Source organism: Gymnodraco acuticeps, unplaced genomic scaffold (assembly GCF_902827175.1).
Source record: "Gymnodraco acuticeps unplaced genomic scaffold, fGymAcu1.1, whole genome shotgun sequence".
Lineage (NCBI taxonomy): Eukaryota > Metazoa > Chordata > Actinopteri > Perciformes > Bathydraconidae > Gymnodraco > Gymnodraco acuticeps.
Window position 1 is genome coordinate 180245 of NW_022991992.1, and position 24572 is coordinate 204816.

Sequence of the window (24572 nt, forward strand, 5' to 3'; positions counted from 1 at the left end):
TTTAGGCGTGGCCATGCTCCTGAACCTATGTTAACAATTTAACCTCATTTCACTAGCAGGAACCACGCCACAACAGTGTGATGTTTGTAAGTTTATTGAAGTAACATGTGAATGATATGAGGGGGGTGAAGGGATGATCTGGGAGGACGAGCTGTGGTCCGTGCAGTGGGAGACTCAGAGTGGGAGTTCCGTCTCCGGCATGATCTGCGTGGGCTGATTACGGGCCCCCAAAAGAGTCGGATTAAAGCAGCTGACTTAAGCGTGTGCGTGTCTGAGATCATTGAGATTGTTGCGGATTTAAGCGTGATACGTTTGGGATGACGAGCGGCCGAGGGCCTAGATGGTTGGATAAGAGATGCCCGGTCTAGCTGTTGTGGACGCTGCGCCAATGCGGAAGGAATGGCTCGAATAATATTCTGAGCATATCCCCAAAATAAGCAACGCGTTGTGGAAGTGTTTCTGGAACCAGAAACGTGTGGCCGTTTTCCCTGTTTTGGTGAGAAAGAGTGGGTGTTGAGGCGTTGCGTATGCATCGTACCTTGCGCTGAGGTATTTGGTTAGTGGCTCGTATGGCTGGGATACGAGTTCAGGCGGAAGATGTGGAAAGAAATTCCCAGCTGATCCGTTTTATTCCGGAGTGTGAATATGAGAGTCGTTTGCCGTGGAGGGCTAACAGCTGCCATTTCGTGCATCTGTCTGCCTGTAAGTAGTTTGACAAGAGGAGAGTGATGCGCTGTACTTTCTCTGAGGATAGAGAAACCCGGAAAGACATTAAGTCCAGGGTGATGCCTAGAAACTCAATGGAGGTTGTAGGCCCTGAGGTTTTCCCCTCAGACAGAGGAATGCCAAGGTCTGAAAATGTTTGTGTGAGTGTGCTCAGCCCGCGGCGGGGGGGTGAGGATGGTGGAGTGACGATGAGAAGTCGTCAAGGAGATGGAGCACGTAGGGGAGTCTGTGGTTATTTGTCAAGATCCATCACAGCGCTTGTGAAAGGGAATCAAAGATTTTGGGACTGCTTCTGCAGCCGAATGTGAGGCGTACTGAGAAGTAATAGGCTCCCATCCAGTACACTCCGAAGAAACGCCAGAAATCTGGGTGTATAGGCAAGATCTTGAATGCACTGGTGATGTCTGCCTTAGAGAGCCATGCTCCCCGGCCTGCTAAGCGGATGAGGGTGATGGCGTGGTCGATGTTTGCGTATTGCATTGAAAAGTCTGGGCTTGGAATGACGCTGTTAATGCTCGGGATGGCTGAGCCGTGTGGAGAAGACAGGTCTATTATGAGCCTCTTTTTCCCGGAGTATTTCCTAGTAGCTATGCCTATTGGACTGATGTGGAACACTGGAAAGGGGGGACTATCGAATGGGCCTATCATGAACCCTTCTTTGACTTCTTTGGCTAGTAAGGTGTCAACGGCAGGAGGTTCTGTTAAAGCGGACTGAAGGTTTTGGCAGATGTGAGATGTGTCGGGCAGTATTGCTATGCCTGGGTGTGAACCATGGGTGAAGCCATTGGTGAGAAAGTAAACAGACTATCTGGATGATTCGCTGAGGCGGTAGCTAAGTTGCTTATCTTGACGGGTGTGCTGAGGTGCCGTGCTAGTCAATCTGCTGATGTAGTTGGGTTGTGAGGGCAGGTGCTCCTGACATGAGCGCCGCCGCAGAAAGAGCAGATTTGCATGAGGCGGCAGCTAGAAAAAGAGCAGCCTAGGTCATTGAAATTGTTGCACACCATCCTGCCTCCCTGCGGGTGATAGACGGTTAAAGTCTGAGGCGTTGCATGGTGGAGAGGAAAGTGAGTGAGGTGTTTGAGATGGTGGAGAGCTGACTAAGCATGCTAAGGCCGGGTGGGGAGGGGCTCCGCATAATTGGCAAGCGAGGGATGCGCGTGCTGCGAAGATGCGGCAGTAACGCTCGGAGTCCGGAGCACCCCGGTATGTTCCCTGGTTGAACGGCTTGATGCGGCCGGCGGCTTGGCTAGCGAAGTTTATTTTATTATTTGTATTATTTTCCCTGAGAGAGAGACCGGAGCGTCTACTCGCGGCGAGGGTCAGAGAGAGAGACCGGAGCGTCTGCTCACGGCGAGGGTCGGAGAGAGAGAGACCGGAGCGTCTGCTCACTGCGAGGGTCAGAGAGAGAGAGACCGGAGCGTCTGCTCACTGCGAGGGTCAGAGACAGAGAGACCGGAGCGTCTGCTCACTGCGAGGGTCGGAGAGAGAGAGACCGGAGCGTCTGCTCACTGCAAAGTTCAGAGAGAGAGAGACCGGAGCATCTGCTCACTGCAAGGGTCGGAGAGAGAGAGACCGGAGCATCTGCTCACTGCAAAGTTCAGAGAGAGAGAGACCGGAGCATCTGCTCACTGCGAGGGTCAGAGAGAGAGACCGGAGCATCTGCTCACTGCGAGGGTCAGAGAGAGAGACCGGAGCATCTGCTCACTGCGAGGGTCAGAGAGAGAGAGACCGGCGCGTCTGCTCGCTACGAGGGTCAGAGAGAGAGAGACCGGAGCGTCTGCTCACTGCGAGGGTCAGAGACAGAGAGACCGGAGCATCTGCTCACTGCGAGGGTCGGAGAGAGAGAGAGACCGGAGCGTCTGCTCACTGCAAAGTTCAGAGAGAGAGAGACTGGAGCATCTGCTCACTGCGAGGGTCGGAGAGAGAGAGACCGGAGCATCTGCTCACTACGAGGGTCAGAGAGAGAGAGACCGGAACGTCTGCTCACTACGAGGGTCAGAGAGAGAGACCGGAACGTCTACTCACTGCAAGGATCGGAGAGAGAGAGACCGGAGCATCTGCTCACTGCGAGGGTCGGAGGGAGAGACCGGAGCGTCTGCTCACTGCGAGGGTCAAAGAGAAGACCGGAGCGTCTGCTCACAGCGAGGGTCGAGAGAGAGATATGTGAGCGCATGTCACAGCCTAAGAGACAACAACAACACATAACAGCTGTTCCTCTCAGTTCACTCTGATTGCTCCTCTACTTCATGTATCTTTCTTTCTTCCCGTCTTTCTTTTTACATTTGATACTTGAGGTTTTGTAATATATTGTTGTAAATTGTTTAATGAATGAATTGTATTTGTATTTTTTTTTTTTATTATCATATATCCTTGACGCTTTGGCAATATTGTTCACCTGACATTCATGCCAATAAAGCATATTGAATTGAATTGAGAGACCGGAGCGTCTGCTCACTGCGACGGGTCAGAGAGAGAGAGACCGGAGCGTCTGCTCACTGCGAGGGTCAGAGAGAGAGAGAGACCGGAGCGTCTGCTCACTGCGAGGGTCAGAGAGAGAGAGAGACCGGAGTGTCTGCTCGCTGTGGGGGTCAGAGAGAGAGTCCGGGGCGTCTGCTCGCTGCGGGGGTCAGAGAGAGAGACCGGGGCGTCTGCTCGCTGCGAGGGTCAGAGAGAGAGACCGGAGCGTCTGCTCGCTGCGAGGGTCGAGAGAGAGAGACCGGAGCGTTTGCTCACTGCGAGGGTCAGAGAGAGGGAGACCAGAGCGTCTGCTCACTGCGAGGGTCAGAGAGAGGGAGACCAGAGCGTCTGCTCACTGGGTGAGGCGTTGTTGCTACGGGGTTGGCTGCTAGAGGAGGAAGGTAAGCGGAAGCTGGGTTGCTGTGGACTGCTGAAGGTAGGAAAGAAGAAGGGATGGAGGGATGAAGGGATGTATGTGCAAGGGGATTTTCGTGAAGCCTGTGAGCAGGCACAGAGGGCAATACGACCTGGCCCCCGCCAGGGGGTGCTGGTGAGTAGGGCTGTGTCCGAGGAGGAGGACGGAGGCCTGTGACGTCACGACCCGTGATGCGCGCGCCCCGCGCGATGGTTGGCTCTGGAGCAGGAAGAGCTGTGTGTGTCGTTGTTCTTGCCGTTGTGCTGCTGTAGGCTTTGTAGAGGTTGAACAGTCTAGCCTTGTTGTCGTTTCGGTGAAAGTGGATGCCGTTTTCTTTCAGGAAACGTTGGAGTTCGGGCTCTGTTTCGGAGCGCGGCTCCGTCCGAGAGGCATGTCGGGTGCGCCGCTGCGAGTGGCCGGGGGCTGCTAATGAGGCAGGCTGCAGTTGGTGGGGAGATTGGAGCTGGCTGTGCCTGTTGTGGCCCCGGTTGTTTGCCCTCGCTGGCGGAGTGGACGAAGCCTGGGACCTGTCTGGAGTTGGAGGTGTCTCGTTGGGGGAGCTGTTAGAAATTAAAATCAATGTTTTGATGGCATAATGTACCTTAAATGTACCTTCAGTTTAAATGCTGTTTTATACTGAAAAACCAGAAAATTATTGTGCACAACCAGTTAAGCTTTTATTCTGAAAATCCGTCATCTCCGGTTAGCATGTGGCTAGTTTACCATTTCTTATAGAGGTTAATTTAGTAGCGAAATGACATGGAGTGATGCACACCGAAACCTACTGATTTTAACACTGCAACTATAGAAGTATTATTATTGCTGAATATTAAATGAAGGTATAGTTTCTTTGAATAAAGTTATTGTTTACAGACGTGGGTAAGATGTGACAACATCCGGAATGACCAGAAACCAAACCAGCCGTGAAGTATTTTCTAGAATATTAACTACAACGTTTAGAATGTGTTAAAGGAAAAGTGATGAAAGACAATATGAGGAGAAGAGGCGTGTTTAAGTATGTATTGAATGTACAATGCCTGAATCCTCTGTTTAAACGTAACAACGGACATTAAGATGTGGAGGGCCGGCCCGCAGGGAGGAGCCTGCAGAAGCTATATAAGAGCAGCACCTGAGCGGTTCGGCCTCTTTTCTCTGCTAGCGAGGGCCAGAGACAGCTGCTTTTCTGTCGGACAATATCCTGTTTGTGACTTTACCACGCTTTTTATTAATTAAAGTACCAATTTGAAAACATCTCAGAGACTCCATTTAGTCTCCTTTTTAAGCTTCTCTTTCCTGGACGCGAGAATAACCATCACAGTTAACAGAGCTTGAGTGGGAGCGGTTGCGGCTGGTGTGTGGGACACTGATTGCCGAGCGCACGCGGCTCCGTTCGGATGCTTGGCTTAGATCCAACTGCTGAAACGTGGATGGCGGGTAGCCGATGTCGAAGAGATCTTCGTCTGACTCCGGTGAGTTGATCAGCAGTTCGGAATCCATGGTAAGTTGAATGTTCTCCTGGTAGCGTTTAGCTTGTTTGAACCGTGACGACGCGCGGCGTGAATCACGGTCTGGCTGTCCTTGAAAGGATGGAGACAAGCGGTGGCCGGAAGTTTTGCCGGATATAAATAGGGGTGGCCGTGGTTCGAGGCGGAGTTTTAGGCGTGGCCATGCTCCTGAACCTATGTTAACAATTTAACCTCATTTATTGAACCGTCACGTTTGCTGTATTTGCAACGTTTACAGGTTCTGTAGGAAGAAAGGTTTTGTTTTTACTAACCACACAGTGACTTCATCCCCAACATGAAGGGTTTTCTTTTTTCTTTTAAATAGAATAATACAAATAAAAAAACAGAAGATATTGTTCACTCTTACGGAAGTGTGAGTCAAGCAGACTCATAAGGCATCAAAAAAAGGGAAGAAATACGTAACGCCTTAAACAAGAACACTAACATGGCTATAGAGACCAATCTTGCTATATCTTTTATCTGTTTGAGAAAACTGACCACATGCAAAGATGATAAGATGTTTAAACTGATTTTGAAATTGTTTGCAGTTCATCAAGCCTCCATATTTATACATATATGACATATACATCAAATAATGCAGAAAATAAAAGTTCAAGGTAGAACTTCCTGTTTTTCAACTCTGTGATGAAACAATACTAACATTATCAGAGATATCTTAGTCGGGTCTAAAGAGTTCTTACAAACCAGAGCTGGCAGACAGCCGGACGTTGACATTCCTAGAGTGACGTTGAAAAAGAGAAACCTCTTTCCTACACAGGGTGAAGGGGAGGGTTTCATTTTAAACCCTAGTATAATTACATAAATTTTGAACAAAGGCTCGACACTGGAAATACTTTATTTCACCACAATGTACATCTATTTTAATCATAAAGGTTTGATCTGAGTTATGAGGAGCAAAACAACAGCGTTCTACAAGGTCAAACCCAGAAGGTGTGTCTGACTGAACAATGAACGTCACATTAATATATCTGTTAAATTAGTGCATACAAATACTACACATTTATATTTTGGGCAATTCAGAAGAACATTTATGTTTTTTGTAATGTAAAAAATTAAAAACGGCATTAAATACTTTTTGGAGTTTTATTTTGGTTATTGTTTCATACATGTTTGTCTAATAGATAGCATTTCCTGTTTCTGCTGGAAAGAGGGGAGTTCGTCCCAAAGCTTCCCGCTGTATTTACACCCCCTACCTGAAAAAAGGGAGCCTCATTCAGCTGTGAGTGTGACGACAGACGGAGTTCACCCTGTCACCGAGTAGAAGTGGGTAGGGGGAAGTTTGGAATTTGGCCAGAGTGTCAGTGATTATCCACACCTGCACATGAAGTTACTAATCAAGAAATGAAACTGCACTCAGAAGACTTGACGTTATTGGCTCCATAATATGGTGGCCCAGAGATCTCAACCAATCAGCATCAAGTAAACCATGAGGAAGTCACATGGAAAGACACAACTTGAACTGATGATACAAATAATAAAAAACACCAATTTTACTTCACATGTTCTCACATTCAAACACAACAAAATACATCTTTAGCTTCCATGTAGGCTATGTATTTATTTAGGGCTGTGAATTTTAAGTAGTATATGTTTTATTGTGTAGCTATTATTGATGTATGCTTTTATCTAATGCATTCAGACATTCATACAAAAATAATGAAGGAGCTTCAACAAGTTTTGTTCCAAAGTGTATTTCAGTAAAGCTATCTGAAAGTCATTCCAAAAGACAAATGACATCCTCTCACGAGAAGTGTGAAGGGAATAAGTAATGTTCACGCTACAAAGGGAAACCTTCAACCAACATCTGTTATTTTTGATGAAAAAAGCAGATGCAACAAAACATTAGGAAATACAACATTTCAAGAGACTAATAATCCTGAAGCAGATCTAAGCCACATTTATGAATGTTACTTCAGGAGATGCAACACCCTGTATCTGAAGCTGTGCTGGCAATGTTGGAGTTGTTCTTGATCCAGTCGTATCCACTGACATATTTGAGAGTTTTGTTTATTTGATGTAATTATTTGTTTATGTTTTTAATTCTGCAAACGATAGAGACGGTCTGTCGACATCATCGAATCAGGATGTTTGTTCTTATCTGGGGGATTCTGCTCTCATCAGGTATGTGTCTTTATTATAATCTCGTGATGCCAACAAAAAAGCTATGAATTAAATAATCATTTTCTATAACTTTATATTTGTAGTATTTCTCACAGCATCTATTTAATACACATTGAAACTCTGTGATGGACATTCAGTTATGCGAGGGGTTTATACCTACCAAAAATATTGTGGCTTCAGAAACATGATGAATGCTGAAATCTCTAATGTCTGTTTAGTGTTGCTTTCTTTTACCATGTATTTGATATCAGGGTCAATTGGTTTTGTGTATATAAAGATCTCCTTTCTCTGTTTTTGTCTCACTGTTTTTTGTGCATCAGTTTGGGGAAAACAACCCTGTCAACTTGGAAACTTCTGTATCACTCTTAGTGAAGCAGATATAACAGCAGAGGCTGGACTCTGTGTCGTGATACCGTGTTCCTTTACTACTGATAAGAGCGTCACACCCCAACATATAGTTTGGTACAAATGTGATAAATCTGAATCCAAATGTGGCGATTCTGACATTATATTCCAAACCAAGGTTCAGTCTTTGTTCAAAGGACGGGTTTCATTGTTGGAGCCTGATGTGAGTCAGAGGAACTGCAGCATCTTCATCAACGACCTCACCGAGTCAGACTCTGGAGGGTATCAGCTCAGAGTTATTAATGAAGATTCCAAGGGATTCACATTCTCTAGAAAAACTACTGTGACTGTTAAAGGTATGAAGCTCTGACAAAAGTTATAATGTAGATGTTGTTTTGTTTTTTTTACGCATGAACTGAACCAACACATCTTAATATTCTGTGGGCACCCAGGAACTGCAGCATTTCCTGATTTAACTCGTATTTATTAGTATTAGTGTCTGATACTTATACTTCTTGGGAGTTAGGATATAAGTATCTGATGTTTGTGCCCAAAGTCAATTGAATGATGACCTTCAGGCTGTTGAACGGATTTCACCAACAGACTGCTCTGTCTTTAGGTCTGACCCAGAAGCCCTCAGTGATGATTCCTCCTCTGACAGAGGGGCAGCCGACCACACTGACCTGCACTGCTCCTGGTCTCTGTTCTGGATCTGATCCTAAATTCACCTGGACATGGAGAGGAGCAGGAGAGAAGGACTCTCAGATCACAGGAAACATCACTTCTCTCAAGACTGAGGATCTGACTGCTGTCACACAGAGTCACAGCTCCACTTTGACCTTTAACCCTTCAGCTGAACACCACAGCAGCAATGTTACCTGTGAGGTCGGCTTCAGAAACAACGTCACTGCAGAGAAGACTATGACGCTTAATGTCAACTGTAAGTATCATATTTGACATTATGATTTGTTAAAAAAGTCAAATCAAATCTGCCTCCCTTTTTTGAGACAATTTTTTATCTGAAGCAGCTTCATCTACAATCCCGCACATTGAATTCAAACTCACATATTTAAAGTGTTGAATTCTTAAAGCATTTTATGACATTAATAAAGAAAAAATGACTTATTTGAATATATTTACAATTCAAAGCGATATCTGAAATATGAAAAAGGTAAATGTTGAGTTTCACCTCTTGTTGCCATTTATCCGCTGCTCTCTTCTCTCCGGTGTTCTCGGCTGAGTTTCTCTGCTCTGACTCTTCATCTTCTTCTTCCTCATTTTCTACTTCTTCCCTTTTTGCACTTCAAATTGTTCCAGGAAGCTTCTTTACAAATTAGACCAGCTAGACTCCTACACTTGAAGCTAAAATATGAAATATCTCAGAGATCAAATATCTCAGAGATCATGCAGTATTTGTATTTGATGATAATGAGCATTTTACAGTAAATAAAACATCTTGAAGTGAGCAAGTCTATAGTATGTATATGGTTTATCATGACCGAAAGGTGTGAAAAACATTGAGAAAGCAGTAGTACCATGAGGACAACAAATATCTACACAAACCATCGTTCTAAATTGTAATGTAAAACACGTTATTCCCAGAGTGAAAAGTGCATGCATCTCAATGATCTGTATTACGTGTTAATATCTGCAGTTAAATAATGATGGCCCATTTAAAATAGTCATTTGTTTAATCATTAGGTTTTTTTTAAAATATGAAACTCCTGAATAAGTGCATTTAATAGGTAAAGATAAAAAGTATTGTTGAAATCCTAGTTACTGTGTTAACTTCTTGCAGCCTTATAACCTGTACTACGCTATGGTTTTGATATTTTTGTTTTTTGTGCAAAGCCTTATTTTAAGTTCTCGGAAAAGTCACTGAAGTGGTTATTCATTTAAACATTACCTTTTATGGCATCACTGTATCCTCTTTAATAACTTCCTGTTCACACTTCAAGCTGCTACATGATAACTTATTATGCTGTATTATACGTTTACAGGTTCTGTAGAAAGAGCTTCCTGTTTTTTCAAGCCTGCTTTGAAACAACACTAAAATGAATCAGATATATCTCAGTATGGTCTAAAAGGTTCTTACAAACCAGACCTGACAGACGTTAACATCCAGTCATGTGGAAAAAGAGAAACATTTTCCCTGAGGCAAATAAACGTTTGCCATTCAACAGAGCTTTGGGAAAATAAGGCACAGAAGCTTATTGTGGTTAAATTAAATGGTATCGAATTAAATTACACTTCAGCTCTCAGAGCAGAGAGGATGGATGTGGTTGCCCCTTAACACATCACTGATATATTGGTAGCATCAACATTTTCATGGATATGCGGAAACAGATCTAGAAAGCTTAAAAACTAAACACATTAAAGCACAACACCGCTTAGAAATGACTTTCCAGTCCAATGAAAGGATGTCCACAGACTCTAACATTTAAAGATGTGAAGTGTCTGTAACGTCAGTAAATCTGGCTGAATTTGGAGTTATAAGATATCAGTGCCAAAGTTCATCCACAGAAATTAAAATCCATCATTAGTCCATAATTTCAACCACAGCTGATGAGATCAAGAGACATTGTATCCATAAGCAACTCCACTATGTAACAGCCTTCAACTCTCAGCCATGATGTCCTTCACATTAGAGTACACAGCAACATCCTCCTCTTCCTCATGTTCATGATGTTTTGTCTCCTCATCCTCCATGACGACAGCCTCCTCCTCTTCCAACATACAACCTTCCTCTCCGCTATTGTCTTCCTTTTCCTCTTTTACTTCTTTTTTAATTTCAGCGTACTCCGTCTCTGTGGTCCCTGGCCTCTTTACTGCCTCCCTCTGACTCTTTCTTTCCAACATGGAGAAATCAATGCTCGCGTACTCCACTTCTTTTGGTCCTCCATTGAGATCAGTGTCTCTTTTCTCTGCTGCCACAGCTCCTTCTTCTTCAGCTGCCTCTTGGTAGTAGGTTTGATAATCTTCCGCTGCTTGACCAGCATCTATCTGTCAGGTACAACGTCAAATTATACGACTCATTCAGCAGCTGCTATTTTCATCAAAATTGTGTACAAGACACGTCAAATTGATATATGGCATATATACATTATTGACAACTCTATCTTTAAAATCATAGCATAATTACAATTTTAATTTAGAAAATAACTTGACACTTGCTGGAGATACTGCATTCCATCACAATGTGAATCTGCTTTTATCATAAAAGTTTGATCTGAACAATTGATACTGTGGTTAAAAGACTCCTTGGCTCTGATTGGAGGTTTTCATTCTGCGTGTAGGTACATTTTATACACACACACACACACACACACATACACACACACTATTTCTAGAAAGACTATAGATACCAGTGGATCTTCTTGACTGGCCACCATCCCCAGAGTCTCTTCCAGATTTCCAGAGTTCTTCTGTTTATTTCTACGAGAGAGAAAGTATATAAAACAGCAACAGAGTTATATTTATGTATGAAGATTATCCACAAAATAATCGACGTATTGATTATTGATTAAGTGTACCTGTGGCACTTTGTGGCAAAACAGCAAAGGACTGCTGAAAGAAGTAACCCAATGAAAAAGGCAATGATGACTTCCAGCTGTGAAACAAGTTTTAATATGTTTTTGGATTGATCTGCAATCAGAAGAAACAAAAAGAAAATATTCTGTGTTTAGCATTCTAATAAAAATGTAACAGTTTATTCCCCGCATCTTGCCAAATGATAGTGTAATTATGCAAAAATAAAGCAGTTGTCTACAGTAGCTAGAGTGTTTTAGTTGACAACACGTACCCCCTTGTTCCATCGTGTTTATTCTGATGGTGAGGTTTTTTTTTGCTTCCCCATTTTCATGGATGCTTACACACTCAACAGAGGTGTTGCTATAATATTTTAAAGTAAGGCTGCTGTTGACTGTGTGGTTTAACACAGTAGTAAAGACAGAGTACTCGGTGTGTTTCTTCAACAGTGGCCATTCGATGGTGGGTATAGGAAACCCTTCGCTGATACACACACAATTCAGAATGTCTGAATGAACCACACATTCAGAGTTGTTGAAGATCCTTGAAAACCCTGTAAACACAAAATCAAAAAATATCACAAGATTACAAAAAAATACTGAAATGTGAACAAAAGCTTCCGAATTAATACCATCTACTTACAAGTCACTGTAACATCAGCATACATAGTCACCGTGGTGTCCAAGTGTTGCACGGTACAGCTGTACTGTCCAGAATATTCTGTGGTCACATTAGGGATGACAAGTGTGGCTGACCCATCGTTGCTCTGCAGGTACGCATCAGGTCCATTGTTCAGGTTTGTGTTGAAGCCAGGTTTTGTCCATGTGATAAGAGACGGGGGAAAACTTTCAACACTGCAGGTTAAATTCAGAGAATCTCCATCCTTAACAGTTGTATCCCCAGTGATCAGAGTTTCCCTCGTATCTGTGAAGCACATTAACCAAATATTTAAAGTTACTGTAAGATGCAATAAAAGCTGAAAATACATTGAACATTTTATTTCTTATATTACCCAAACACATGAATTGTTGGAATATCTGTCAAATATATGTTCAGTAAAATGCTATCTGTAATACTGCATTAAATATAGTTACAATAATAAATTAATATGCTAAACAAACATGAAAATAAATACAAAAGTGTGATACGCTGTGTTGAAAATGGAATTAATATATCTACAGTAGAACAACGAAATAAGGAGACTGTGTATGATTGTTTTTTCCTGATTGCGTTCATACCGTTTTGGCCAAGGTTTTTTCTATTTCTTTTAAAATAACACTGGAGGGTGCCAAACTATAAATAAGGTATAGTTTCGACAGAAATCCCAATAATTATTATTGTCTAAAGATGTGGCTCCAGCGCAGCCAGAATTGATCTTCAGCTGTCAAAAAACACTTGCTCTTATGGTTTCAGTTTCACAAGAGGAAAGAAATGCAAGAAATGTTCTGTATTAGACCAGTTGTACAAAATACTTACATGTGACTGTTACATTAACTTTTTCCATCAGGGTGTAGTTCATATGTCTCGCTGTGCAGATGTACAGTCCAGAATCTTCTGGCGTCACGTTTAAGATGGAGAGGATGCCGATTCCTCTTTCTTCCTGCAGGAAGGTCTCAGTGCCGTTCTGCAGGTCAGTTAAAGTGCCGTTTTGAAGACTTGTTCCTGATCCATTTTGCATATTTCGGTAGTTAGTCCACATGATGAGGGATGGAGGGAAACTATCAACGCTGCAGGTCAAATTAAGAGTCTCCCCCTCCTTCACAGTTGCATTCCCAGAGATGTTGAATTTCTTCACATCTATGAGAAATAATTTAATCTGTATTATATACTGTATAGTGTTAAAGTGGCATTACATTTCAAGCTTTCCTGCAAGAACACTGTTTATATTGAAACCCCAACACAAATCAGAGAACTAGAAAGAAACACTACTACTCACAGGTCACATTAAGAGTCACAGTCTTCTCTGCAGTGATGTTGTTTCTGAAGCTGACCTCACAGGTAACATTGCTGCTGTGGTGTTCAGCTGAAGGGTTAAAGGTCAAAGTGGAGCTGTGTCTCTGTGTGACAGCAGTCAGATTCTCAGTCTTTAAAGCAGTGATGTTTCCTGTGATCTGAGAGTCCTTCTCTCCTGCTCCTCTCCATGTCCAGGTGAATTTAGGATCAGATCCAGAACAGAGACCAGGAGCAGTGCAGGTCAGTGTGGTCGGCTGCCCCTCTGTCAGAGGAGGAATCATCACTGAGGGCTTCTGGGTCAGACCTAAAGACAGAGCAGTCTGTTAGTGAAATCTGTTCAACAGCCTGAAGGTCATCATTCACCTACATGTTGGCAAAATATAAATACTCTTTCTTAACATTTACAAAGCAATGTGTAAGAGGTAAATCAGGAACTGCTACAGTTCCTACTGGTTGCCCACAGATGTCGACAAAAGCTTAACATTACTTCATCTCCTATTAAGACTAAAAATAAAACAAATGTTTGTGCAAAACAAAAATGAACATTTTGACTGTTAATATTTGTTGTAGCTCTCCATACCTTTTACAGAGAGAACTGCTCTTTCAGAGTATGTAAGTCCATCAGGGTTCCCATACAGTAAACCATTAACTCTGAGCTGATATGCTCCAGAGTCTGACTCGGTGAGGTCGTTGATGATGATGCTGCAGTTCCCCTGACTCAGCACCGGCTGCAACAGTGAAAGCCGTCCTTTGAACACAGACTGAACCTTGGTGTTGTGCTTGTTGGTGTGGAATATCATGTCAGGATCGCCACATTTTCGATTGGACAGTTTACATTTGTACCAAACTATATGTTGGGTTTTAAAGGCTGCAGCAGTAGAGAAAGAACACGGTATCACAACACAGAGTCCAGCCTCTGCTGTTATATCTGCTTCACCAAGAGTGATACAGTAATATCCTTGACAGTATGGTCTTCCCCAAACCGATGCACCTGTTGATACAAACAGTGACAAAACAGGGATATAGGTTATTTTAATTTCGACAACATATCATTAAATCAAATACATTCTGATTAAATAAATGATAAAGAAAGGCTGCTATATGACTTTTTTTGTTTCATAGGCTATAACAAAAAGGCCAACTGAATGACTATCTGAAGTTAGTTAATCAATGCTGCAAGGACTTGTTACTTATGAGCTGGTGGAAAAACGAAACACTTGTAATTTGGAAGCATGTCAGGAAAACAATGAAACAAAGGACACTTATCATGACATATATTAGCATTATATGTTTTCAAATCTTTCCTTTTGGCATAACAACATGATATACAAATGCATACAGTACCTGTTTCTGCATGGATGCCCCTCACAGAGAAAAGCAGCGTTGCACAGATTAGAACAAACATCCTGATTTGATACTTGAGACAGTCAGTCTTCACAGGACAAACTTGACACTGAAAGTGCAGCAAACATAGAGGAAGTGAACCAAAGGGAAGCTCCACCTCTGACACATATCTTAATACAGGACATTGCACATTAAGATAATCTGTAATTGCAATATTACTCTACCCTGGGGTGGGACTTCCCTGACATTTGTTAGTCTAAAGCACTTTGTGACACTTGTTCAAAATATCTTATGAACTTTAGGGTTAGCTTTTGAAAACTGCAACGTTGCTCCCCCCTAATTAATTTACTGAAATAACTGTGACATATATCATTATTAAAATATTTCAAAAGGACTTAGTCCATGCCCAAGCACTCTTTCTTAAACTGAGTTCAGCCTCACTTTACCAGAAAGTCAAAGTATGTCAAAAAGCGTTTTTGTGATATAGCTAGGAGATAACATTTCCATTTAACAAATTCAATGTGATCAAAAGGTTATTTTAAACATAAATATAGATGTTGTGTCTTACCTGTTTCTTGCTGTCTCCTCTCCACAGTGATCTCTGCTGAGTGTCTCTGCTATGACCTGACTCTTCCTCTCCTCTCTCTTCTATCTCTTCCCTCTTGTGCAACGTCAAAGTTTCAGGAAGTTTCCCAACACATAGCATGAGCAACACTTTTTTTGTTTGCTTGTTTTTTTCAGATCATTACATTACATGTCACTTGTTAGACGCTTTTATCCAAAGCGACTTACATACATTCAATCCCCAGCAATTTGAGGTGAAGTGTCTTGCCCAGGGACACAACAACATGCTGACTGCAGTGGGACTTGAACTTGCTATCCCCTGATTCGAAGTCCAGCACACTGTATCCACTGAGCCTCATCCTCATGACTATGTCAATATTTTGAAAAGGAAATATGTAAATGTGTGATTTAATATATATATATATACAATCTTGTTAAATCCTAAACAACAGAAAATGATTGTAAGTAGTACAGGTATAGTTTTTTTTTAAGCATTAAAATTGAACGCCGTATGAAAGGTCTATATATCTTCTTCCTAAATCTCATAATGTACATTGCTGCATATGGTCTGTGTTCCTAATATCTGCAGTGAATGGAGTGATGATGGCCAAATGAACAGTGTTTTATGAAGTACAACTATTAACTTGTGATAGATGAGGTAGGAAAAGGCTCATAAAGAAAGTAGGGCATTTCCCCATTTCAACTGCATGCATCCTCTTAGGAAGCACTTCTGCATGTGTGTGTCTTTCTGTTTTTTATTCTGCAATATCTGAGTAGATACTGTTCTCTGTAAAGTCGCTGCAATGCAAGAGGCTAGAAAGATCGACTTGAAATATGTCAATATGTCTGCATACTTATGAACATTGTGACAATGAATTCTGAAATCCTGATCGGCACCAACTTCACAGCTGATTGCCATTTACAAGTTGGCTGAGATGCCTTCTCCTGCAACAAGTGCCTTTCATTTTGGTTGGAGCAATTTCAAGGACTCTGTTACTCTGTTGTTTGACTTTTTATTTTACATAGAATACTAATACTTTTGCCAAAGGTTTTTTTTATCTTGTACGCGTGTTTGTAGAAGCCAGGAGTTAAATAACGAATATCCAAATGCAAAAATAAATAATAAAATCCCTACCCAACAAACACATCAAAGAGGGTCGTGAGGCTAGTCCAGGAGTTTCATGATTCAATCAATCAATCAATCAATGTTTATTTATATAGCCCAATATCACAAATGTTACATTTGTCTCAGTGGACTTCACAGTTTGTACAGAATATCAGTATGACAATACGACACCCTCTGTCCTTAGACCCTCACATCGTACAAGGAAAAACTTCCGGAGAAAACCCACAGTTTAAAGGGAAAAATGGGAGAAACCTCAGGGAGAGCAACAGAGGAGGGATCCCTCTCCCAGGACGGACAGACGTGCAATAGATGCCGTGTGTAAATTGAAAAGATAATACATTTGCAACATAGGTAGTCCAAATGTTTGGAAATGCATGTGTGTATAATAGGAAGATGAATATATCCATCCAGGACCTACAGTATGATCCAGGACCACAGCCACGACTCAAGATCCAGGGCTCGCGATCCAGGACACAGGACCGCAGGATCATCCATGACTCCGGATCCCGGCGTATATAGACACCAAAAGAAAGACATTTGGGGAAGCTGGGTTAATCGGAACATGAGAGTACACAGGTATAGACAGAGAGAAGGAAGAAGTAAGATGTCCCCCGACAAACTAAGCCTATATCAGCAAAACTAGGGGCTGAATCTAGTCAGCCCTAACTATAAGCTTTATCAAAAAGGAAGGTCTTAAGCGCACTCTTAAAAACGGATAGGGTGTCTGCCGCCCGAACACAAACTGGAAGCTGATTCCACAAATGTGGAGCTTGATAAGAAAAGGCTCTGGCTCCCATTGTACTTTTAAAGACTCTAGGAACAACCAACAACCCTGCATTCTTGGAACGCAATGCCCTAATAGGACAGTAGGGTATAATGAGTTCTTTAAGGTAAGATGGCGCCTGCCCATTAAGCCCCTGTCACACTGTCCCGAAATTGACACCCGATGGACACACGATAAAGGAAATGTTCAAATTCGGCTGTGATCGTAGCAACATCGGGCCATTCGTGAGGGCATCTAAGCCATCGTATGACCGCCGGTGGAGTTTCTCAGGCTCCGGCAGCAACTTCGTGAGCGGCAACTTCGTGAGCGGCAACTTCGTGAGCGGCAACTTCGTGAGCGGCAACTTCGTGAGCGGCAACTTCGTGAGCGGCAACTTCGTGAGCGGCAACTTCGTAAGGCACTCGTGAGGGCATCTTGTCAAATCGTGTCATCTTCGTGTTATCATCGGTGCATTCGCCCTCACTCTGATCGGGGCGAATGCCCGATGGCACCGATGATAACAAGATGCCCTCACGATGGCCTTACGAAGGGCAAAATGGACACACGAATTCAACACGAAAATGAACCTTCGCAAGGTCCTTCGGCAATTTTTTGGCATGCCAAAGATTTTGCCACCGCTCACGAAGTTGCTGCCGGAGCCTGAGAAACTCCACCAGCGATCATACGATGGCTTAAGATGCCCTCACGAATGGCCCGATGTTGCTACGATCACAGCCGCATTTGAACATTTCCTTTATCGTGTGTCCATCGGGTTGTTTTATTGCACAACAAAATCATGTAAACATATTATGTAAATAACCCAATTTGTGTTCTGTGAAACTAAAAAGGATATGATGTATTATTTTGAAGGCGAGTTGACATAAAGTTGTTGTTGCTATGGAAACAACATGACGGAGAAAACGTAATATCTTCTACATATAAAGACGGATAAAGTAAAGAAAAAAGTCTGAAAATATCAGTACAGTATCATAGTACTTTAACATAATTGTTTGTGTTACTTTCGTTGCAGTTGTATGTCTTAAATGTAATGTAAATGTTGCCTTCGTGTGTGGTTCGGGGCCATCTTCGTGCGAAATTCACAATTCCATATTCGTGTGTCCATCGGGTGTCAATTTCGGGACAGTGTGACAGGGGCTTTAAGGGCTTTGTAGGCGGGAAGAAGAATTTTAAATTATATCCTGTGTTCTATAGGGAGCCAGTGTAAGGCAGCCAGAACAGGAGTAATGTGGTCCCTTTTCCTAACTTTGACTTGTACACGAGCTGTAGCATTTTGAATCAGCTGAAGCGACTTGACTGACTTCTTGGTACACCCTGATAATAAGGAGTTACAATAATCCAGCCTTGAAGTAACAAATGCATGGACTAGTTTCTCTGCATCGTTTTGAGGCAAGATATGCCTGATTTTTGCAATGTTACGTAGATGGAAGTAGGCGGTCCTTGAAATAGATTTTATGTGGGCGTTAAAGGCATGGCAAGGCAAGGCAAGTTTATTTATATAGCACTTTTCAACACAAGGCAATTCAAAGTGCTTTACAAAAAATGAAAGACATTAAGAAAATGGCATTTAAAATCAGTCGTTAAAAAGAAAAGCTAATAAAATAAACATTAAAAGAAAAAAATACATGGATAAAAGTTACAGTGCAGTCTAAGATATGAATAGTTCAATTAAACATTAAAAGAAAAAGTACATGGATAAAAGTTACAGTGCAGTCTAAGATATGAATAGTTCAATTAAAAGCAGCCACAAAAATAAAAGTCTTCAGCCTGGATTTAAAAGTAGTCAGAGTTGCAGCGGACCTGCAGGTTTCTGGGAGTTTGTTCCAGATATTTGGAGCATAATAACTGAACGCTGCTTTACCACGTTTAGTTCTGACTCTGGGGACAGAAAGCTGACCAGTCCCTGAAGACCTATAATTTAGCAGGAGGTCAGAAATAAAAATTGAATTAAAGGATAAATCCTGATCAAATATAACACCAAGATTCCTTACAGTCTCACTGGAGGCCAAATTAACCATAGTTAGTACAGTATATCTTTAGATAATTTGTTTCGTAGATTCTTCGGGCCAAGTACAATAACTTCAGTTTTGGTCGTGTTTAACATCAAAAAATGTAAGGTCATCCACGTTTTTAAGTCCTTGAGGCAGTCTTGAATTTTATTTAGATGATTAATTTCATCAGGCTTGATTGATAAATATAGTTGAGTATCATCCGCATAACAATGAAAGTTTACAGAATGATTCCTTATAATATTGCCTAACGGAAGCATATATAATGTGAACAAAATAGGTCCGAGCACTGAGCCCTGTGGCACTCCATGGCTAACTTTGGTTTGCGTGGAAGATTCATCGTTGACACGTACAAACTGAGAGCGTTCAGATAGATAGGACCTAAACCAGCCTAAAGCAGTTCCCTGTATGCCAACTAAGTGCTCTAATCTTTGCAATAGGATATCATGGTCGATAGTATAAAATGCAGCACTGAGATCGAGCAAAACAAGAATAGAGACATGTCCCTTGTCTGAGGGTATTAGAATGTTATTTTTGACTTTAACCAACATGACAGCTGTCTCTGTGCTATGATGTGTTCTAAAGCCAGACTGGGTCAACGTCACAACGTCCCCGCCCTCCCCTGTCTGCTCCCCCAACCACAGGCCCGCACCCAGACCAGCATCACTGTGCAGCTCTGTGATTGGCAGAGAGACGGGGGATGCTTGAGTGACACACTCAGCACCCTATACAGGGTCGCTCCACTACCCCCCTACTACAAAGTTCCTCGCCCACGAGGAACAAATAAAACCTAGCACAAAAAAACTATAACTAAACACTGTTAGTATAACTAGGAAGGTCTGGATGGACTACCATCCCTTCCAGTGAGACCAGGGCGTATTCTTGCCCTCTACAGGGAACGAGGGGTCTCACTATACACTCTAACTACCACACACAGTCTCTGAACCGACTCGGGGGTCGTGTCTGCCTTCTCGGCAGGGGGGCTGGGGTCAGGGGGACAGGGGATGCCGGTTCTGGTCCAGGCGGGGAAAAGGGGAAGAAAGTGGGAGGAAACTCAGACACTGACGGGGGGCTGCTGCTCTGCTCGCCGGGGGACCTGAGTGGAGGTGTCGAGGGGGAGGCTGTGGGCCCCGGTGTCCCTTGGGCATGTGGAGAAGCGACTCTTCTGTAAGGAGCCAACCTGTCTCTGTGGAGCACAACTTTCCTCCCCTTGGGAGGCAGCTGCACCCTGTAGACCACTTCCCCAACCCTCTCCAGTACTCTGCAGGGACCAACCCACTGGCTGTCCAGTTTTGGGCACCGGCCTTTCTTCCGTTGTGGGCTGTAGACCCAGACCAGCTCCTCGGCCCGGAAATGCTGCCCTCTTGTCTTGGTGTCATAGTTCCGTTTCTGTCTCACCCCAGCACTTTTTTGCTGATCGCGGGCAAAGGCGTGAGCGGAATCAAGGCGGTCCTGAAGTCTCCTGGCGTACTCAGGCCCTGGAGGCGTGTCCAGGGAATCTGGCGGCTGACCAAACGCCAAAACAGCAGGGGTTCGAAGCTCTCTCCCCAACATGAGGAGGGCAGGAGAACAGGCTGAGGACTCCTGGACTGCAGAGCGACATGCCATGAGCACAAGGGGCAGATGCTCGTCCCAGTCGCGCTGCTGCTGAGACGTGAGGATGGCCAGCTGCTGCCCCATGGTGCGATGGAATCTCTCGACTAGTCCGTCGCTCTGAGGTCGCAAGGGGGAGGTGCGTTTTTAGTGCATGCCCAGTTGTGTGCACATGGAGGCGAACACCCGGGACTCGAAGTTCCTCCCCTGGTCACTGTGCAGGGTCTCCGGCACTCCAAACCGGCTGAACATGCCGGCCACCAAGGCATCTGCGACTGTCACTGCTTCCTGATCAGGGAGGGCATACACCTCTGGCCATTTTGTGAAATAGTCTATGGCCGTGAGGACGTAGCGGTTACCCCTGTTTGACAAAGGTACAGGCCCCACCACATCAACCACTACTCTCTCCATTGGGGCCCCCACGGTAAACTGTTGCAGAGAGGCATGGGAACGACCAGGGGGGCCCTTCCGAGCCATACAAGGGTCACAGCGGCGACAGAAGTCTTCGACATCCCTCCGGCACTGCCCCCAGAAGCAGCCCTGTCGAAGGCGGCGGAGAGTCTTAGTGACGCCCAGAGCCATGCATGGAACATGCATGGCCTTGAGTACAGCCTCTTGCAGACCCCTCGGAACCACCACTTGCCACCTCTTCTCCCCCGATGCTGGCTCCTTCCACGCACGCTGTAGTACGCCCTGACACAGACGCAGAGCCTACCACAGCCCCTTGGTTGCTTTGGAGAACACTGCCACTTCCTCCCACGGTGGCCGCTGCTGCAACTCGACCCACTGCAGTACAGGCTGTAGGACGGCGTCCAGCTCTTGCTGTTGCTTCCACTCTGCTACATCCACTGTCTGGAGCTCCCGGCAAATAGCCTCTTCCACTTGTCGAGCTGCCGCACAGATGGTGTCCTCCTCCAGCAGCTCCTTTTCACGAGTCTCTCTCTTCTCATAGTAGTGGCATCCGCCGGCGGCACACGGGCGGCGGGAGAGAGCGTATGCATTTGTGTGACGCACCCCAGCCCAGTGCTCCACCCTGAAGTCGAAAGCTTGGAGCTCTTCTAACCACCTGGCGACCTGCCCTTCTGGCTCCTTGAATGTCATGAGCCACTGTAATGCAGAGTGATCAGTCCTTACCGTGAACGCCTGACCACACAGGTAGTATTTAAAGTGCCTGATGGACAGCACCACTGCCAAGAGTTCCCTGCGAGTGACGCAGTATTGTTGCTCTGCTTTGTTGAACACCCGGCTGAAGTATGCCACCACCCGCTCCCCCTCTGGTGTAATCTGGGAGAGCACACCGCCTACACCCACGCCGCTAGCATCTGTGTCCAGGGTGAACGGACTTGGCATTACGAACCGACTACGATATGGGCCCAGTAGATCTGTTTGAGCAGGAACTAGTGGATTATACCTTTTCTTTGTCTGACTGTGCTCATCGATGGATAGGAGCGGTCAGGGTTCAGCAGCGAGATGCTGCTCTGGCAGATGCAGTCCACCTTACGCTGAGGAATCAAGATTTGGTTAAATTCTTACCGGCCTGGCTTTTGGATTACCTCACGGTTTGTTTTCCCGATCCTGATAGACCCAGGTCTCCAGATTCCCTTTTTGATACCACACGCATCGGTGTGGTCCGTCTGGCGTCAGCCCCTGCTTCTCACCCAGTGTTTGCTACAGTCCAGGAGCCATTCGCTGGTACTCGTCTGGCTTTTGGAGGTCCACGGAGCCTCCAAATGGCTCCTAAGAGGAGTCGCAAGGCCAGGTTAGCAGCACGAGCCCAAAAGGCCATGGTTCCAGAACCAGTTCAGCCCCCAGCAGCCATGGTTACAGACCCAGTTCTGGCCCCAGCAGCCATGGTCCTTGCTCCAGAACCGGTCCCGGCAGCCATGAATTCGGCTCCAGAGCCGGCCCATACAGCCATGTTTCCGGCTCCAGAACCGGACCTTACAGCCATATTTCCGGCTCCAGAACCGGACCTTACAGCCATGTTTCCGGCTCCAGAACCGGACCTTACAGCCATGTTTCCGGCTCCAGAAACGGACCTTACAGCCATGATTCTGGCTTCAATTCCAGCCCCCGCAGCCATGGTTCCAGACCCAGCTCTGGCCCCAGCTGCCACAGTCCCATCTCAAGTTTCCTCTCGAGTCCCCTCTCCAGTTTCCTCTCAAGTTCCTTCTCAAGTCCCCTCTCCAGTTTCCTCTCAAGTTCCTTCTCGAGTCCCCTCTCGAGTCACCTCTCGAGTTCCATCTCTAGTCCCTTCTCGAGTCACCTCTCGAGTTCCATCTCTAGTCCCTTCTCGAGTCACATCTCGAGTTCCATCTCTAGTCCCTTCTCAAGTCCCTCCTCTAGTCACTTCTCTAGTCCCCTCTCTGGTCCCTTCCCGAGTCCCTCCTCTAGTCCCTCCTCTAGTCCCATCTCTAGTCCCTACTCAAGTCCCTCCTCTAGTCAATTCCCTAGTCCCATCTCTAGTCCCTCCTCTAGTCACTTCTCGAGTCCCCTCTCCAGTCCCCTCTCCAGTCCCCTCTCGAGTTCCCTCCTCTAGTCCCTCCTTTGTCCCTCCTCTAGTCCCTCCTTTAGTCCCTGCTCTAGTCTCTCCTTTAGTCCCTCCTCTAGTCCCCTCTCTAGTTCCCCTCTCGAGTCCCCTCTCGAGTTCCCTTCTCTAGTCCCTCCTCTAGTCCCTCCTCTAGTCCCTCCTCTAGTCTCTCCTCTAGTCCCCTCTCGAGTCCCCTCTCTAGTTCCCCTCTCGAGTCCCCTCTCGAGTTCCCCCTTGGTTCCCCTCTCGAGTCTCCTCTCGAGTCTCCTCTCGAGTCCCCTCTCGAGTCACGTCTCAAGTCCCTACCCAATGTCCTGTGCCGATGGAGGTTCCGCTGGGGGTCCTGCCGACTCCATGTACTGTCCCGTTGGAGGCCCCGTCGACTACTCCTCTGCCGGGGGTCCTACCAATCGTATGTCTGTCCCGTTGGAGGTCCCGCCGTCTACTCTCCTGCCGGGGGTCCTGCCAGCTCCTTGTCCTGTCTCGTTGGAGGTCCCGCCGACTACTCTCTTGCCGGGGGTCCTGCCAACCCTTTGTCCTGTCTCGTTGGAGGTCCCGCCATCTACTCTCCTGCCGGGGGTCCTGCCAACCCTTTGTCCTGTCTCGTTGGAGGTCCCGCCGACTACTCTCCTGCCGGGGGTCCTGCCAACCCTTTGTCCTGTGCCGTTGGAGTCCCCGCCGACTACTCTCCTGCTGGGGGTCCTACCAACCCTTTGTCCTGTCTCGTTGAAGGTCCCGCCGTCTACTCTCCTGCCAGGGGTCCTGCCAATCCTATGTCCTGTGCCGTTGGAGGCCCCGCCGACTACTCTCCTGTCGGGGGTCCTGCCAATCCTATGTCCTGTCCCGTTGGAGGTCCCGCCGACTGCTCTCCTGCCGGGGGTCCTGCCAATCCTGTGTCCTGGTCCTCTTCCGTGGGGGATCCTGCAGAGGCCTGTCCCACCAGCTCCGACACCGGGTCCTGCCCGGCCTCCGCCGCTGTCCCGTCAGCGCCTTCCTGCCTGGCCTCCGGAGCTGTCTGGTCTTCGCCCTCGAGCCCGGCCCTCTGAAAGCCGCAGTCTTCACCCTCGATCCCGGCCCCCTGAGAGCCACGGCCTTCGCCCTCGAGCCCGGCCCCCTGACTTTCCCGGCCGCGGTCCTCGCCCTCATGCTCGGCCCCCTGAGTTCGCCCGCGGTGGCCTTCGCCCCTCCATAACCCCCACCTTGGACTTCTGCTCCTCCAGAACCACTATTTCAAGGATGCTACGTCCTCGAGTGCCGCCGAAGGAATGTTCCAATGTCCAGGATCCTTGGAATTCTACCGAGGCCGGCGTCCTTCGTTGCGGGAAATTTCGAGGCTGCACATGTTTATCCTCCGCGGTCTTAAAATCTCCACAATGCTTTGCGCACGGACCAATTTCCAAAATCTTCGGAGGAAAATGCAAGGCGGGGCCTCTCATATGACTTACACCTGCACACCTGTTGGCCTGTTCCGACCATTCTTCATTTTCCGAGGTTGGGAAGGATTCTTGCCTCGCTTCTGAAGGACCTGACTCGGAAGACATGTCCTACCAA

At 45.6% G+C, this 24572-nt stretch overlaps 2 protein-coding genes and 1 long non-coding RNA gene across 4 annotated transcripts; 1 reads left to right on the top strand and 2 right to left on the bottom strand.

Annotated features, from left to right (window-relative positions):
• Positions 1-3458: 3458 nt before the first annotated feature.
• On the bottom strand, positions 3459-8871 carry LOC117536356. Of its 2 annotated transcripts, none has more exons than XM_034201184.1 (2): positions 8783-8871; positions 3459-4161 (listed from the first exon to the last, which is right to left on the bottom strand). In XM_034201184.1, exons 1-2 carry the CDS (start codon positions 8869-8871, stop codon positions 3471-3473), a joined length of 780 nt encoding a protein of 259 aa, XP_034057075.1. In that variant the 3' UTR covers positions 3459-3470. The 2 variants fall into 2 exon arrangements, with proteins under 2 accessions (XP_034057075.1, XP_034057076.1); XM_034201185.1 differs by lacking the exon at positions 8783-8871 and adding an exon at positions 6321-7589.
• On the top strand, positions 4810-7663 carry LOC117536357. Its single transcript, XR_004567547.1, has 3 exons — positions 4810-5099; positions 7183-7248; positions 7569-7663. It is a non-coding gene; the product is annotated as an uncharacterized LOC117536357 (long non-coding RNA).
• A 196-nt stretch (positions 8872-9067) lies between the features above and the next one.
• LOC117536353 (sialic acid-binding Ig-like lectin 10) lies at positions 9068-15057 on the bottom strand. The gene is made up of 10 exons (XM_034201178.1): positions 14987-15057; positions 14419-14527; positions 13655-14065; positions 13058-13378; positions 12598-12918; positions 11764-12045; positions 11396-11674; positions 11127-11238; positions 10959-11028; positions 9068-10596 (listed from the first exon to the last, which is right to left on the bottom strand). Exons 2-10 carry the CDS (start codon positions 14477-14479, stop codon positions 10210-10212), a joined length of 2244 nt encoding a protein of 747 aa, XP_034057069.1. The 5' UTR covers positions 14480-14527; positions 14987-15057; the 3' UTR covers positions 9068-10209.
• Between the last annotated feature and the right edge of the window lie 9515 nt (positions 15058-24572).

What these genes read in the sequence shown, in the direction of transcription:
- LOC117536356 (XM_034201184.1), bottom strand. Translation starts at nt 8,871, where the DNA reads ATGAGGAAGAAGAAGATGAAGAGTCAGAGCAGAGAAACTCAGCCGAGA. An exon ending in CGGATAAATGGCAACAAGAG is followed by an intron (nt 4,162 to 8,782) that starts GTGAAACTCAAC and finishes AATTTCTAACAG; the next exon opens with CTCCCCCAACGAGACACCTC.
- LOC117536353 (XM_034201178.1), bottom strand. Translation starts at nt 14,479, where the DNA reads ATGTTTGTTCTAATCTGTGCAACGCTGCTTTTCTCTGTGAGGGGCATC. An exon ending in AGCAGTTCTCTCTGTAAAAG is followed by an intron (nt 13,379 to 13,654) that starts GTATGGAGAGCT and finishes CTCTGTCTTTAG; the next exon opens with GTCTGACCCAGAAGCCCTCA. An exon ending in TGTGACTCTTAATGTGACCT is followed by an intron (nt 12,919 to 13,057) that starts GTGAGTAGTAGT and finishes TATTTCTCATAG; the next exon opens with ATGTGAAGAAATTCAACATC.